General features: G+C 43.2%; 3 protein-coding genes across 3 annotated transcripts; 2 read left to right on the top strand and 1 right to left on the bottom strand. All coding sequences in view use genetic code 12, as the record gives it.

Moving 5' to 3' along the window:
- Positions 1-6,797: 6,797 nt before the first annotated feature.
- Positions 6,798-7,427, top strand: PICST_67152 (predicted protein). Its single transcript, XM_001383212.1, has one exon. The coding sequence runs from the start codon at positions 6,913-6,915 to the stop codon at positions 7,366-7,368; it is 456 nt and encodes a 151-aa protein (XP_001383249.2). The 5' UTR covers positions 6,798-6,912; the 3' UTR covers positions 7,369-7,427.
- A 334-nt stretch (positions 7,428-7,761) lies between these two features.
- Positions 7,762-15,186, bottom strand: GLT1 (glutamate synthase; the record flags this gene model as incomplete). The annotated part of the gene is made up of 2 exons (XM_001382690.1): positions 14,937-15,186; positions 7,762-14,146 (listed from the first exon to the last, which is right to left on the bottom strand). The coding sequence occupies exon 2, from the start codon at positions 14,140-14,142 to the stop codon at positions 7,762-7,764; it is 6,381 nt and encodes a 2,126-aa protein (XP_001382727.2). The 5' UTR covers positions 14,143-14,146; positions 14,937-15,186.
- Positions 15,187-16,286: 1,100 nt separating this feature from the next.
- On the top strand, positions 16,287-17,429 carry PICST_70277 (ribosomal RNA processing). Its single transcript, XM_001383211.1, has one exon. It carries the CDS (start codon positions 16,290-16,292, stop codon positions 17,388-17,390), a length of 1,101 nt encoding a protein of 366 aa, XP_001383248.2. The 5' UTR covers positions 16,287-16,289; the 3' UTR covers positions 17,391-17,429.
- The last annotated feature ends 568 nt before the right edge of the window (positions 17,430-17,997 follow it).

Genomic DNA, 17,997 nt, shown 5'->3' with positions numbered 1-17,997 from the left:
GAAGCTTTTGACAATGAAAATTTTTCGTCGAGTGAAAATGTCGCGCGTGATGCGGAATCCGACGACACCGACATCGACCCCACCCTTGACTCTGTCGCAGATAAACAGGTTTATGGCCTGCAGAACGCAGAATCATCGCAGCAAGAATGGCTGCAAAATCTCTCCGATGAAGAAAATTCTTCTTCTACTCCCACCTATGCCCAAATGGCTGCTCAGTTCTCTAAGAGGACTTCATCGCAACCCATCTCCAAAAAATCTTTTGCTCTTGAATTCCAAAGACTCGAACAGTTTCCCGAATTTCTTAAACTCCAATTTCACTCTCTCCGCATGGAACAAACCGTCGGAGACACGATTTCATGTCGTATTCCTGATTACTCTCCTCAACACAGTGAAGCTTTTGCCGAAAACATCCAAAGCAAAGTGTGTGACGAAGTCTCCCTCTTTGCTGACCAACATGAAGATCTTGAAGCCCAGATGCAAGTCTCGCAAGAAGACTACATGATCGACAATTCCCCTGAAGAAATCGCCCAACTCAATAAAGATGATCGGGACCATCTTGCAACTCTCGACCATCATCTTGATCTTCTTTGTTATTGCTATTCCTTCGAAATTTCTGACAATGGTCTCATCCGTTTTCCAATTCCATTGTGTACTCTCGATGAATCAGCTGGAACAAAATTGAAACGAGAATTAATCAACCTCGTAGAGGACCTTGAATTTCAGCATCCCATCACTAAACAACCTTTCAAGCTAACTTTCAGACCCCCTACCTCGAAAAAATATATCTTAGGCAGTTTTAAACTCCCTAAGCTATACAGTAGAGGTGCAAACTCGTATATGGACTACTTTCTTAAGGGTGTTGGAAAACGCATTGCCTCAGATGCACCCACAAACAAACAAGTGAAACGTCATAATACACAAATATATGGTAATGTTATTTATCATTACCTAATTGAACTTGAAGGACTGATAGCTCCTCCTTCCACTATCAGGAAACCAGTTCTTGAGGATATGTCTTTTCAAATTCAAAGTGATTGCATTCATTGTACTTACTGCCACTCCCTTGACCATACCCGAAGAAAATGTACTGTTGCCCAACAATGCCGTCTCTGCGGACTGAGACAACATGCAACTTCAAGATGTAAGGTCCCAACGACTCCAATTCATTATCAAGTGACACGTGAAGAAGCCCAGAAATTCATCAGAAATCCTTCCATCACTGTCAACTCCACCTCAGGCACTCCAGGCTCCTCAGGCCCTTCACGTTCAAGTAACATTACGGTTACAAAGCAGCCGAAATCCATCCTCAAACACACCAATCCAGTGACGGTTGACGAGGACGGTTTTCTCCCTGCTTCAGAAGCCAACAGGACCACTAGAAAACAATCACACAATCGACATGCTCTGTCCAGACCTCCTTCCCCAACGAGTTCTATTTCCAGACAGCGAGATGAATCTCCTAACCGAGACCCACCTCCGCCTTCTCCTAACACTAGAAAGCGAGCTAGCTCTACTACAACTCGTTCTTTGTCACAGGATGCACATGCTTCCAAGCATACGAACACAGGAAGGGAATCCACTAGCTATATGAGTTCAACTGAAGTGGACTCACAAGCTATGCTTCCTTCCTCCTCCCTTTTTGACTCATTGTCTGACAATGAGCCAAACCGTCTGCCACAATGATTATTCATTGTTGGCAGCGGATAGGGAGGTCACCTGGAACCTCCCTACACACCTTAGAGTGTACTTCAATTCCAGTTTTCATTTTCATTTTTATCACTAATTTATTTTCAATTCCTTCTTTACTATTATCTGAAAATCACTATTCAATCAAAAAACAAAGAAAACCTTTATTCAAAAAATCATAAATCAAAAAAAAAATATAATGACAAAAAAGAAAAATCAAACAATTGCCCATAGTGCAAATACTTTAAAAATTTGCACCCAAAACATTGAACATAAGGGTCATTTTCAATACGCTTGCGACCGTATTTTTCATATTTTCAATCGTATTAAATTCCTTGACATTTTACTTATTCAAGAACTACGTCTCGCATCAGAAGAAGCTCTCACTCATTTCCGCTTCCACCTCTCTGGAAGGGGTCTTCAATTGATAATTCCATACTACGGCTGCTTAAGTGCAATTGTTATTCAAAAATCGATTCTCAACAAGAAAATTACTATTCTTAGCAACAATTCCATTTCCATTGGCTCAGATACTGATAGTAGAACATGTGATGTCGACTTCATGATTGAAGGACACTCCTCACCCTATACACTTATAAATATGTATCTTGAACCTGGCCAAGCTGGCCCTCAAACCCAAATGATCACAAAAATCAAGAATTATATACGTTCTCATCATAATTTCACCCAGCTCCTTGTCGGGGGAGATTTCAACCATGTTCTTAACCCTGATTTGGACGCTTTCAAACCCCACTCATCCTGGCTTAGAGAGGTACAAATTCGTGTTGCGTTCACTGAATTCTCTAGTGTTTTCAGCTTACTTGATTGCTTCAGACATTTACATCCAAATGAAATACGTTTCACAAATAATGTCAGGAATGGACTATCCCCAAGGCGTTTAGATCGCATCCATATTAACTCACACTTACTACCAAATCTTTTATCATGTGACATCCAAACCATCATCAACAACTCAACTCATGATTCAGTCAGTCTTACGCTTCTTCTTTCTACTCACCCTCAAATCGTTTTCGGAACATCCCGTAAGAATTTTCCTGCTTACATTCTTTCCGATCCTTTCGTACTTGAGTCTATCTTACTGATACGTCATCTTCCATTATGTAACCCTTCCATTGAATGGGACATGTTATTAAAAGAAATTGATGAAAGGGTTCATATCCTTCATCGATATCTTGTACATGCTTTTCCCCGATCCGCAAAACCTAAACCAGATCCATCAAAACGATTCATGAAGCCGGTCACCGACTCTATAATCACATGTCTTACCAATGCACAACGTGAGACCGCCACCACCACTCCCACTATCCTAAATTTGGCATACAATTTCTTCGCTAAACTCAACCGACCTCCTAAAAATATTGATCTATCCGAACAAGATTTCTTCCTTCTTGATCTTCCCTTTCGGCTCACCACAACCCAAAAGAATGACCTTGAAACTCCTTTTGATGTCAAACAACTTGAATCTACCCTCAAACTGGTTAATTTCAAATCAGCACCAGGAGACGATGGCATTAACTTCCAGGTACTTCGAGATCTTTGGCCAATAGTTGGCAAACCTCTAACCGAAGTCGGTAACCACCTCATGTCAGGCGGAAAATTACCAAACTCCATGAAATACGTTAACATCATTCTTCTTCATAAAAAGAAACGGTCTGACGCTATCGAAAATAAAAGACCAATTTCCTTAATATCAACAGGATTGCGTCTTCTTTCCCTTCATATTAATCGTTGCCTCAATAAGGTCTCTGACACCTTGATTGGACGCGATCAAGCTGGATTTATTCCAACTCGCGATATTAATGAAAACATATTCAATCTCCGTGCCATTACTGATCATATCCGGAAACACAATGACACCCGTTCTTATGACGAATATACCTCTTTGGTTTCGATCGATTTTCACAAGGCTTTCGATAGTATTCACCATCCCTTTATTCTCAAAACCCTTAAACAGGCCAATTTTGGGCCTCGCATCATAAAATTTCTTATGGCCGTTACCACCCAACAATACGGTCAGCTCTTTATCAACGGCTTCAAAAGTCGGTCGTTCCCTTTAACCATGGGAACCCGACAAGGCAACCCTGTTTCCCCATTTCTTTTCAACCTTGTTCTTGAAACTTTTCTAGTTCGAGTACATTTTTCATTAACTCACTTTATTCTTGATCACAACCTTTGTGCGGAACGTCATTTCACATACGCAGCATATGCGGATGATGTGATTATCTACACTCATACCTTCTTCGACCAATTTTCACTTCTCATGCTTTTAGGAGAATTTGAACGTGCCTCCTCCCTACGGGTAAATCCCAATAAAACCATTGTCTACTCTCTCACCAATCAATCTCCTCCTGACTATTTAAGACATCTTCCTTATCCGGTACAACCTTTTGATCCTGATAAGTTTAAATATCTAGGAATTCCTTTTGCCCTATCAGACTACGACAACAGCTTATCCTCCCCATGGGGCAAACATATCGGATTCTTACAAGCCAAAATTCGCTCCACTCCAGTCGATGACATTCCTATTGCCCAGGCTGTTCAACTCTATGGCAGCTTTATCTTCTCCACCCTCTATTTCAAGGACATTCACTCTCCACTTCCTTATCAACTTATTTCCTCGCTTGAAGATACCATCTGTAACAAATTTCGATTCAATTTACCACCCTCGATTCTTTGCAAACCCCTCTCCCTGGGTGGATTCGGAATGATTAACATTCATAATCAACTTGAAGGAAAACGGGCGGAACAAATTTTTAAACTTCTCCACACTAGTGACAATTTTGAGTTCAATGCCATTAAGATCGCATTACAAAAAACGCTTGACCGCACCCTCAGAGGTACGATTGATCTTTACTGTACTCCTTCTCCCGGCAGACCCCTTCGTCACTTCCATTATCCCTGGTACAATTTTATCTACGGTATGGAAAACCTTGTGGTCGATCTTTATCGGGACACTCTTCGCCGTCTTCCAGCTCCAGCACGGTCTTGGTTGCAGGCGTGGTTCCGTCTCTTCTCTACCGTTCATTTCTCGAGTTACCACCTGGCCATTTATATTTCTCCTGCTGAACTTTCTCAGCTTTATCTTCCTCGCCGGTCTCAGGACACTATCTCCTTCATGTGGGAGAAGGGCCCCAAATCACGTCCTCTTGACCCAGCCACTTCATTCCACAGTATTTCCAAGAAACTAGTTGATAAGACCCCGGTTATACCATCATGGCCATCACGACTTTCCAATTTTCGTTCCCCCTCTTACCGAGACTGGTCCACCTTTTGGTCCAAACTTGCCTCATTTCAGAAAGGGTGCCCTGGTGCTTTACAACCCTATCATCTCTTCATTCTTGGTCGGCTTCACTACCCCCATTTTATCTCTCAACCTAATCCCGGGAACTGTTTCCTATGTGGACAGGTTCCTGATTCCATGGTTCATGTGATCTTTGAATGTCCTGTCACACTTCATATTTGGAACTCTTACTCGCTTCCCCTTCGCTCCTTCTCCTTTGTGATTGCCAATCCTCTGATTGATCGATCTTCTGCGTACAAGATCAACGAGTATATTGATGGGGTTCTTTCTCTACGCTTCCGACGACGTACCTCTCTGGCTCTGCGCCAGCAGATGGACACGCCGGCACTAGAAGAATGGATACTCGTCAATTGTACGCTTCGTTAATTTATGTCTTTATTCTCTAATTTTCTCCTTCATATGGGTTTTTAGTGAGTATACTGACTTTGTTCAGGAGTCTCACACTGTCAAATTGATTGCAAAATTATCAGTTTTTCGTGCTTAATTGCATTTTCTCCCTTGAATACTCTTTTCTTCAATTGTTCACTATGAAGTATTTCACTCAAGGCCCAATAGGCCCCTATATATTTCTCGTATGGTTTACATAGGTTTAATATATGGTGTATTCAAAAAAAAAAAAGGGACAAATTCACGGGACAGAAATCACGTGATTTCGTGAATATCCTCCGGAGGCTTATCTTAGGATTTCCTCTCCCCTTTGGTAGAGATTATAGGAAGATTATGCTCTGTAGTAGATAGGGTTGACTTTAGTCGTAGTACATGCCATTTCGTTGGAAGAAAAAATTCATAATAAACCCATTGTTCAATATAGATCACGGGAGGTATTTATTAAGTAGCAATTAGGTTAGTCTTTAATTGTAATATGCCATCTCGTAAAAAAATTCTGTCAGTTCTAAAGGTATACACATTATCAACCAGTCTTCTGTATTGATCCAGGTAAATTACTTGCAAGTAGTCAGTTCTCGTAAGAATGGCAACCACTTTTCATTGAGGCTATCCTCGGTAGGCTTGCCCAGCCATGAAGTGTAACGAAATGCCGACCAAATAGCAATTGGCAACTGTAGACCATACTGGATGTAGCTGCCGTATGCAAGGCACGATGAGGACGTTAACAGAGAGGTAATTGGTTACATGATGAAGTAGGGGCTCAGTAGACACACTTGGCTTAGTGTGTCACCGTAGTAAAAATTCACTATGGGTTCTGAAAAAAGGCAGTGCTGCGTGCATGGCATTTTGGACTCGGGTAAAGGTGAAAAATGATGGCATATCGAATGTCCTGGTCATACTAGCGATCCAAATAGTTATATGACGACGTGTGGCATGAGCATCAGATCACTTTTGATCTTTTTATAGAATGTTCTTTTAATAGCTTGTTGAACTGTTTCACTTGCAGCTCAAGAGAATCCCTGGCAATACTAGCATTTGGAGAGTGGCTCTTCGGTATACGATAGAGGTTCGTTTTGATTTTCAAAAATCTCACACGAACAGTTTCTTAATATTTGGCCAAGTAGTCAAGTTGGAAATTGGCCATTGCTGGCACGACGTCTACATCATCTCTTCGCATCTCACTGCATCTCATCGCAATCAATTACGCAGTGCCTATTTATAGGACTAAATTTATCTGGAGTACGCGTAAAATAAGCATGCAGAAAAAAAGTAACTCAGCCGCGAATTGTAGGTTTTAAATCAGAATGAGAGTATTTATATAAATATAGATCCAACACCGATTAGATTTCAGCTCTGACTTTCAAATTTACCAACTATTGCTACTTTTTCATTTGTATCTTTCATTGCATCTTACCACTTGCCTAGTGCTGCTACTTTGAACCACATTAAGTTTGCTTGAATATTGCTTTCTTAACTACTGTCACTTTTAAAACTTCCTTGATTCAGATTTGCATAGAATGTTTGTCGACTTCGCCAGAAGAGATTTGGAGTCCACTGCCAAATCGTTCAGATCCTGGGACACATGTATGGACAACAGAACCTGTAAGATCGTCGCCATTGTGTTGATCGTCCTCGGGGGTATATTCGCCCTCTGGGTGATTTCCACCTTGATCCAATGCTTATGTATGGGAGTCAGCTGTGTCGAAGCCTTGTGCTGTTGCTGCTGCAGAAGAACAAAATCTCAACCAACCTATGTTGTGGCTAAACAGGAGCCCCAGTATAATCCAAATATGTATCCTCCTAGACCGGCTCCGCAATACGCAATGCCTCAGCCTCCCATGGCTCAACAATACCAACAACCACCACTGGCCTATGTGCCCAACCAGGGTTACGCTCCAGTCAGCACAAATTCGTATGTCACCGACGACCGCTCGTTCGAGGACGACAAAAACACTTACAGAGGATACCGTTAGTCGTACATATATAATTTATGAAGCGTTTACGAAGAGTAATGTAGCAAAATAGAATCACAAGCAAAAGGCTTCGCAGTCACTAAGTATTGGAAGAATCAGTACTTCTGTTCTAAAAGACCTGTTAGTACGTGGATATCCACAGTTCATTGACATCCATATCATGATCATGAACACCAGTAGTACCGTACTATCGCAATATCTGTTATTTATTTGGCGGTTTTGTAGATGCAAGTATGAGCATAACTTGCACCCAACCGAAGATATCAGTGTCTACAACTGATGTTCATATTATTTGTACATTTATAAATCGCATATGTCCTATACACATATAAAGTCCTTATAATCAAGTCAGTATGAAGTGTCCAGTTTCATACTTACATTGATTTATAAACTTTAAACCTTTTCAGCTAACTCCTCTAACAATTTGTAGTTTCTCTGCTCAATTGAACCGTTACCTGGCAATCTGGTGGCGCCCATTAAGAAGTTGTCGACTTCTCTAGCACATTGTCTACCTTCTTGAATACCCCAGACAACCAAAGATTGACCTCTTCTACAGTCACCGGCGGCAAAGAGGTTGTCGTCCTCGCTGACTCTGTACACGTTAGGGTCAACAGTGGTGATCGTTCCTCTCTTGGTCTTGGAAACTTCCAAGTTGTCTGCATCTGGACCAACAAAACCCATCGACAAGAGAACAACATCAGCAGGGAAGAACTCTTCACTGCCTGGAACTTCTGCCATCTGCCAAGCTCCAGAGTCGGTTCTCTTCCATTCAACTCTCACGGTCTTGATACCCTTGACATTACCTTCGCCATCGTCAACGAATTCCTTTGACAAGATCGAATATTCTCTTGGGTCCTTGCCGTAGTGAGCGGCAACTTCAGTGTGACCGTAGTCGACTCTGAAGATTCTTGGCCATTGTGGCCAAGGATTGTCCTTTGGTCTGGTGGCAGGTGGGTGTGGCAACAATTCAAAGTTGGTCACAGACTTGGCACCGTGTCTGGTGGAAGTACCCAAACAATCGTTACCAGTATCACCACCACCAATGACAACAACATGCTTACCTTCCAAGTTCTTTCTGATGTCTTCCAACTGATCGTCCAATAAAGCCTTTGTGTTAGAGTGCAACAATTGCATGGCAAAATTGATATTGTTCAATTCACGACCTGGAATCTTCAAGTCTCTTGGAATTGTGGAGCCCACAGCGAAAACAACAGCGTCATTAGAGGCTTTCAACTCTTCGACAGTGATGTCTTCACCAACGGTGGTGTTGCAAACAAACTCAATACCTTCAGCAGCGAGTAAGTCTGTCCTTCTCTTAACAATCTTTTTGTCTAACTTCATATTAGGAATACCGTACATCAACAAACCGCCCGGTCTGTCACTTCTTTCGTAGACAGTGACCTTGTGGCCAGCCTTGTTCAATTGGTCTGCAGCAGCCAAACCAGAGGGACCAGAACCAATGACAGCTACCGTCTTGCCTGTCCTGTGAGTAGGTGGTTGAGGCTTGATCCAGCCCTGTTCGAAACCGTGATCGATAATGGCACACTCAACAGACTTAATGTTGACTGGGTCTTCGATGATACCTAAAACACAAGCACCGTTACAAGGAGCAGGACAAATTCTACCAGTGAATTCAGGGAAATTGTTGGTCATCAACAATCTCTGCAAAGCATCGTACCATCTGTCCTGAAAGACCAACTCATTCCACTTCGGGATGACATTGGAAATAGGACATCCAGTGTCCGAAGTACAGAAGGGAACACCACAGTCCATACATCTAGCTGTCTCATGTTTTAACTCATCCTTGGACAATCTGGAAGTCATTTCGTTCCAGTCCTTGGCTCTGGCCTTCGCGTCTCTATACTTTTCGTTACGACGCTTGTACTTCATGAAGCCTTTAAGCTTGTCCAACTTAACTGGAGCCTTCTTTTCAACTTCGGTGTCCAAGATAGTGTCTTCAACATCCAACACCTTTGGTTCCTTGTGGCCATCTTTAGCCTTGGAGGTGATATGAACATGCCCCTTCTTGATCTTGGCAGCCTCACCGTTCGTGACATCGGCTTCTGGGTCTTCCTTGATCAGCTTAAAGAATGTATTTAACTCGTTCTTCTTAGCTTCCTCGGCCTTTTGCTTTTCCTTCTCAAGAACCTTCTTGTAGTCGAAAGGCAAAACCTTAACAAAACGTGGCAAGATTCTGTTGAAGTCGTTCAAGATACGATCAGCTACCTCTGAATTGGTGTAGTGACGGTGGTCTTCGATCAAACCTCTTAAGAAAGCAATTTCAGATGGTTCAGTGACTTGAGATAATTCCACGGTATGAGTGTTAACTCTCTTATTGAAGTCTTGAGCCATGTCTAAAACATAAGCAATACCACCGCACATACCTGCAGCAAAGTTTCTTCCAGTACCACCCAAAACGACAACTCTACCACCGGACATGTACTCACAACCATGGTCACCAGTGCCTTCAGTCACAATGGTAGCACCAGAGTTTCTAACAGCAAATCTTTCAGCAGCTACACCTCTGATGAACGCAGAACCGGAAGTGGCACCAAAGAAGGCGGTGTTACCTGCAATAATCTGGTCTTCCGCTTTGAACTTGGATTCCTTTGGAGGGTAGACAATGATTCTACCACCAGACAAACCCTTACCAATGTAATCGTTGGCGTCACCTTCTAACTCCAAAGTGATACCAGCAGCCAAGAAGGCACCGAATGATTGACCGGCAGAACCCTTAGCATTGACATGAATAGTATCATGAGGCAAACCGTTTTCACCAAAAGTCTTGGAAACACGGTAAGACAAAGTGGTACCCAAGGTTCTGTCAGTGTTGACGACATCACAGTCAATGGTGACTGGTAAACCCTTGGCTAAAGTCAACTCAGATTCGTCGATCAACTTGTTGTCAATTCTGACGTGCAATCTGTGATCTTGTTTTCTGACACAGTAGGTAGCAACACCAGGTCTAATGGTATGGGCTGGTGTCAAGATTGGCGACAAGTCGATATTGGCGTTCTTTGTGTTTCTGAAGTCTTCTCTTACCTTCAATCTCTCGGTTCTACCCACCATCTCGTTGATGGTTCTGTAACCCAATTTTGCCATGATGTTTCTCAAGTCGTTGGCCAAGTAGTAGAAGAAGTTGATGACGTGCTCAGGAGTACCTTCAAACTTTTTACGAAGCTCTGGGTCTTGAGTAGCAATGCCAACAGGGCAGGCATTGGTCTGGCATTTCCTCATCATGATACAGCCCATGGCGATCAAAGGAGTTGTTGCAAACCCCCACTCTTCGGCACCAAGCAAACAGGCAATGGCAATATCACGACCAGTCTTAATTTGACCGTCAGTTTGCAAGATAACTCTGCCTCTCAAGTCGTTCAAGACCAAAGTCTGGTGCGATTCAGCCAAACCAAGTTCCCATGGAAGTCCAGCGTACTTGATAGAAGTAAGCTTGGCAGCACCCGTACCACCATCACCACCAGAAACCAAGATGTTTTCGGAACCGGCCTTTGCTACACCAGCAGCAACAATACCAACACCGACTTCAGAAACCAACTTCACAGAAGTACGAGCTCTTGGGTTGGCACACTTCAAATCGTACAACAATTGCTTTAAATCCTCAATAGAGTAGATATCGTGATGGGGGGGTGGAGATATCAAACCAACACCAGGAGTAGAGTGTCTAGTCTTACCAATCTGGGCACTGACCTTGTGGCCAGGTAATTCCCCACCTTCACCGGGTTTAGCACCTTGAGCCATTTTGATTTGCAACTCGTCGGCATCAGCCAAATAATAGGAAGTAACTCCAAAACGGCCTGAAGCAATTTGCTTGATAGCAGAACGCATCGTGTCACCATTTTCGCTAACAATAGATCTGGCAGAGTCTTCTCCACCTTCACCAGTGTTCGACTTACCACCCAATCTGTTCATGGCAACAGCCAAAGTTGAGTGAGCTTCCATGGAAATGGAACCGTAAGACATGGCACCTGTGAAGAAACGACGGACAATTTCAGTCCATGGTTCGACCTGATCAATTGGAACGGAAGTGCTGGCATCAACATCAAAGTCAAGCAATCCTCTTAAGGTACAGTTTCTAATAGCTTCGTGCTCCTTCTTACAGTAGGCTTCGTAGGCTCTTTCATTCTTGTTCTTGACAGCGTCTTGAAGAGAAGCAATAGCAGCTGGTTCGTTGACGTGTGCATCACCGCCATCTCTCCAATGGTATTCGCCAGTTTCTGGAAGACCAACAGGCTTGATGGTGTCTCTGCTTGGGAAACCTCTTTCGTGCATTGAGAAGGCGTCTTGAGCGATGTACTCGAAAGTGACACCCTTAATTCTGGAAGCAGTACCAGCGAAACATCTGTCAATGACAGAGTTGTCGATACCAAGAGCTTCGAAAATTTGTGCACCCTTGTAGGAGGCCAAGGTAGAGATACCCATCTTAGACATAACCTTCAAGATACCGTGGTCGATAGCATCCTTATAGTTGTGGATTATCTTTTCAGGAGTGAGTGCTTCGTTCTTCAACAAATTTTCTTCCCTCATTCTGATAAGAGTCTCGATGGCCAAGTAAGGGTTGATACCATCGATACCGTATCCAACCAAACAACAAGCATGGTGCACCTCTCTAGCTTCAGCGGTTTCAATAATAAGAGCCACCTTGGAACGCTGCTTTTGTCTAACCAAGTGGTGGTGCACAGCACCAGTGGCAATCAAAGCAGAGATAGGGACTCTGGTTGCAGAAGTAGCCTTGTCACTCAAGATAATAATCTTCTTGTTGTCAGCGATAGCCTTCGAAGCCTGTTGGCAGATTCTGTCAATGGTGTTGACGTAACCTTGAATACCTTCAGGCTTGTCAAAAGTTATGTCAATCTGGGTAACCGACCATTTAGGGTAAACCGTTTCAATATTTCTGATAGCGTTAAGTTCTGAGTTCGACAAAACAGGCGACTTCAACAACAAACGATTACATTGGTCTGGCTTCATTTCTAACAAGTTACCTTGAGGACCAACGTAACATTCCAAGGACATGACAATTTCTTCTCTAATGGGATCAATAGGTGGGTTGGTGACTTGGGCGAACAATTGACGGAAGTATTCGTATAACAATTTTGGTTGCTCAGAGATACAAGCTAAGGCATTGTCGTTACCCATGGAACCAAGAGCTTCATTTCCTTCAGCCATTGGCGCCAACACTAACGAAGCCTGTTCGTGAGAGTAACCAAAGGCAACAAGACGAGGGTCTGATTGGACGCTGTAGGAAGTGTCGCTGACTTTGTCCGACAAGTCGATTTCTCTGGCCTGTAACTTTTCAATCAAGTCGCCCAACGAGATCATGTTACCAAGAACCCATGACTTGAAGTCAAATCTGGAAGCGACGTTATTCTTCAACTCACGGTCGTCCACGATTCTTCCTTCTTTGGTGTCAACCAACAACATTCTACCCGGTTGCAATCTGCCCTTCTGCAAAATCTTTTCGGGTTCAATTTCAATTACACCAACTTCAGATGCACAAATGATACGGTCATCGTCGGTGACGTAGTAACGACATGGTCTCAAACCATTACGATCCAAGTTGGCACCACAGTATCTGTCGTCAGCAAATGTGAACAAAGCTGGTCCGTCCCATGGTTCCATTAAACAAGCGGCCCATTCGTAGAAAGCCTTCTTCTTGGGATCGATGTGAGTATCGTTTTGCCAAGCTTCTGGAATCATCAACATAACGGCTTCTGGCAACGACAACACTCCGTTGACGGTAAGCAATTCCAAGACGTTGTCAAAAGCAGCGGAGTCAGAACCTCCTTCTTCGATGATAGGGAACAACTTGTCAATTTCCTCACCAAACAACTTCGAGCTCATGACACCTTCCTTTGCTCTCATCCAGTTCTTGTTACCTCTCAAGGTATTGATTTCACCATTATGAGCAGCCAATCTCAAAGGTTGAGCTCTGTCCCACGATGGGAAAGTATTGGTGGAGAAACGGGAGTGGACAAGGGCAAAGTGACATTCATAGTCGGCGTTGACCAAATCGTGGTAGTAAGCGTAGACTTGGTTGGGAGCCAATTGACCTTTGTATACAATGGTCTTGTTGGAAAGGGAACAAATGTAGAACCAGTTGTGCAAGCCAATGGAGTGAGACGACTGCTTTCTTAAGATGTACAACTTCTTTTCAAAATCCTTTTGGTACTTGGAAACAAACACATCATCTGCAATGTCGTTTTGACCAGCCAATTCAGACAAAACAACGGTTGGCTGCAAGATGTATGGTTCTCTGGACAAAGAAGCAGGACCCAAGATGGACGAGTCGTGGGGGACTTTTCTCCAGCCCAAGACCTTCAAGCCAAGGGAGTCCGCAATGCTCTCGAAAGTGGACTTGGACTTCTCAAAGACGGCATCATCCTTCTTGAAGAAGATGTTACCGGTACCATATTGGCCCAAAGGAGGCAAGTCAATGTTGCAGTGGTATTTGAATTCACGCTTCAAGAACTTGTGAGGAATGGAAGACAATAAACCAGCACCATCACCATCTTTTGGGTTCAACTCACCACCTCTGTGGGTCATGTTGCACAACAAGTTTCTGCAGTCGGAGATGATTTTATGGGAGGCTTCACCCTTCAAATGACAAGTGAAACCGACACCACAGGCATCTTTTTCGTATTCTGGGTTGTACAATCCCTTGGCTACTGGTAATGCAGAAGCCCATGATGTATTCTCAGGAGTTTCATCGTATTGGTAGATATTGGTTTGGAATTCCTCTTGAGGCAAGTAGGAACTCATTGAACTATTTTGATGTTAGTATATGTATGTCAAATGGTAAAAAGATTTAATGAAAGAATATGTTTCTAGGCTGAGAGAATGTACGAGCCCATATCGGAGTGAAAAATTCAGCCTAATTGGGAAATGCAAAAAAAGTCCGGTCCGAAAAAATGCAGTTTGAAGTTCAGCCAGTTCAATGGCAGTCGCAATCGAGAACGTCCATCGACTGTCTAGATGACTATAGTAAGCGGCCACTATCAGCACCGAGCAGTATTGGATTTCTTATCGCACTCCTAATTATCATTCGGTTGCTGTAGCTCCAAGGTTGCAGTGCGAAAGGAAAATTTTCTCCTGTTATCTGCCCAATGAAAATAATCTCAATGGTAATAGCCAGGAATACAATAGTCATCTCTGCCGCACCGCCGCAGACTTAGATACCGGCAGACAGATGATTCATTGATCTTCGGTGGGGAACATGACAGCTGAACACTTTGAATTGGACGTAGAGGACGTTGGAAGACAAGATTTCGACGACATGGAATATGCTGCTTATCAAGGAAGTGGCAATCTGTGCAAATGCGAAATTAAAAATGTGAATATTCAAGTACTTTTTTCACTAAAAAGTAGACACCGTACAGAGGAAGTAGAGGAACGGTGGAGACACTGGATAGAGCTGGCATCCCAGACTGCGCCTGGTGTTACCCTGCTAGTGAGGACATGCTTCTCTGTAGTCAATGGCCAGTGGTATCAATCCTCGTTGGCTGGTGGGCCCATTTTCACTTCTTTCATCTCTTCACTCAAAAATCAGTACTTACTCTAAATCTTTTGCTTTTGGATATGTTTTAAAGGGAATGTAGTATGTGGTAGTAGTGGTCAATGGACGCTCTAATGTCTAACGATAATATTAATCAACGGCTCCAGGCAATCTTGAATAGTGAATAGAGATATATGGACGGTATACTCTATGGGGACAATTCAGACTAGCGAAAAAAGAGGTCTGGGATGGAAGTGCTAGCTTTACACAGACGGGAGCACGATTACACTTAAAACAAAGATAGTTTCGGTGTATAACCAGAGTTGGAGAAAGAAAGAAAAAGTTGAATCTGAGCTGGAACTACCAAGATGGAGGGATAGTAAAAATTATATATGGCTACAGGACAAGGAAAAAATTTACTAGGCCATAATCGACTATGTTTACTGAGAGGGGTATTTGCATGCTGTTTTAACTATGAAGCAATAGTCAGAGTTGGGCCAGCGACACCGGAGGTGGTAGCGCTGGAATCTCCGTCAGAAGTCAATATGGTTTAAGTCCGGTACATAGTTGGTGATCAGAGGTAGTCTGATGGCTATCCAGCCAATCACAACTGGTATCTGGCGACGATAAGACCCTGTGCAGGGGTAATAATTGCGAGGTAGACACCGCTGTCAGCAAATATTGTGTAGAGTTTATTGGCTGGGACTGCCAGTTAGTGAGGCTATCTCCAGATGCTTAAGCCCAGCATCTAATCTCCTGAGGATTGCGAGATGGTGAATTTTTCAGTGCGAAATCATTCTGACTCTTGACTTTTCGCCTGGGCTACGATTGCAATTCTGCATCAGACTGTGCCTATACTTCATCAATTGTAGTAATACACTGCTGTTTTTGTATTAATTCATTTGCTGGGGGCCTGAGTCTGACTTTCGGCAATTTCCACTAGCCATTTTTGAGTCGCAACGACGAAGCTCCGTTTCTCCTGAGGTGACTTCTTTCCATGATGACTCTTCCCCAGAGAAAAATTTTAGAATCATATCTCGTATTTTCGGGCCGCTGCAGAAGTTTTTTCAATCGAATCAACCTCAGTTTGAAGGTAACGTGGCTATTCGGAAGTTTCCGCTGGACCTGGTTACGAGGCATTCCGAGGCTCTGCCTTCACATGTCCAGAAGGGTGATGACGTAACGAGCGGAGGCGCCCTCCCAGTTAGGGCAACCGTTCCGGCGGAGACGCATGTGCTGTTGAACATGTGCTCTTGAGCATGTGCAAAACTGTGTGTGACTTTTGTCACGTCAGTTGTATCACGTTACCCATCAGAAAATTTCAACCCATCTCAAGCCTTCAGGTAGTAAGGAAGTAAATCTAGGAGATACTGTCAGACATCAGATCCATTAGAGCGTCACTTTTCGTAACAGCATGGCCGAATTGAAACAGGTTTCGTTTCCTCCCGATGTTCTTGCTCGGATTGCCCCCGATATCTCTCTCCACAGACATTTGTCTGTAGGCTTGAGGCCAAACTTGCGAAATTTCACTGAATTCAAGCCAGTGGATATCGCTTCCAATAACGAAATAACCGATTCCAACGCCAATGTGTTTGGCTCGTCCGTCATAAAAAGTGGAAGCACTACAGTAATCAATACCATTACCTTGGGTGTCGTAGAAGTCAACAGAAGTGCCAACGCTGCTACACATAGTAACAATGATTTCACCACAGTGTATCCTGTGGTTGAAATAGCTCGTGGCAGGTCAGGTGCCCCCACCGATGAAGAGATGATTCTATCTCAGACGTTACACGAAAGCATCTTACATAGTCGTTTGATTCCTAAAACAGCATTGTCTATCAAGAATTACGGCTCTGCTGTCTATGATGCTGCTACCGGCAAATATACCATCTACTACCCAGACTTGAATCCAGACGAATTCGAGCTCATCAATTTCAACCATAGCAAGTCGTATTCGTTTGTGCTATTGTCGCATATCAAGATTTTCTCCAAACAAGTGTCTACGTCGTCTTTGTTCGACTTATGTCACATGTCTACTATCCAAGCATTATCCAGATTGGCTCTTCCCAGAGTATACATTTCCGATACCTCAAGCGGAACCAAGGTATCTATCAGATCGCGTTCGTCTAACACTCGCGGATTAGTAGGGGTCAGTAAATCAAACATTAACCTCGACAGCAACAAGGATTTGTACTATCCTTTGCTGTTGAATGGGGCCACAGTTGACGGAGATGCCATGGTGGACTCCGAAGGGCCGTTCGATGCCTCGGGGGTTTCGTCCAATTTTGGTATAATATCAATTCCAGAAGAAGAGGATCGGAAGACAGTGTTGTTGGCTGATTTGGAAGGAGAGGCCGAGGAGTCGAGTATCTTGTCTCGTTTGTCTATAATAGCTACAAAGGATAATGTCATCAAGAAAATCAGTCTTGTGAACGGAGACAGTGACAGCGAGATCACACTTGATCTTCTTAAACAAGCAATTGAGATCTCCAAGATCAGAGCTCAGCAAATGTAAAATAGTTTTATAGACAGCAATAAAAGTGTACTATATCTGAATGAAAATTTCGCAGTAATTGGAGAAATGTTGCGAAAAATGAAATAAATGTTTCTTCACCTGGAAGGTAAGAAAATCCTATAGAAAGTAAACTTGATGGACTTGAAGAGAGAAGAACATATTGGAGTTAATCAGCTAATGTTAATTGTACTTATGTAATAATGAACAAATACAGATGCACATTCTGGGTTGCAAATCTTATCAACTCCAAAATCTAGATTCCTATCCTTGTGCAGATGACAAAATTGTCACTGACCTTGCGAATCAGTACCGCCGCAGTTAGAGATCAAAATTTGCCCCCATTACCTCTGAGCGACAAATTCCAGGCAGGGCGGAACGCGAACGTCGCTGGGGTTTAATTTTTACCACGAGTCGATTCCCGCGGCAACGAGAATACTGAGAGAACAGAAGGCATTAGATGGCTATAGAAGGAAAAGCATACAATCACCTAAAATACCGAAACGGCTCAATAGATAGTTCAATTGGGTAACATCATAGTACTACATTATAGTAGCGGAGAATAAAGTCACTACTGTTCTAAAGGACGAAGCCAGGAGTCCCTGATCCG

Source organism: Scheffersomyces stipitis, chromosome 2, assembly GCF_000209165.1.
Source record: "Scheffersomyces stipitis CBS 6054 chromosome 2, complete sequence".
Classification (NCBI taxonomy): Eukaryota; Fungi; Ascomycota; class Pichiomycetes; order Serinales; family Debaryomycetaceae; genus Scheffersomyces; species Scheffersomyces stipitis.
Note: the sequence above shows the minus strand (reverse complement) of the source record. Positions and strands in the feature narration are given on the sequence as shown.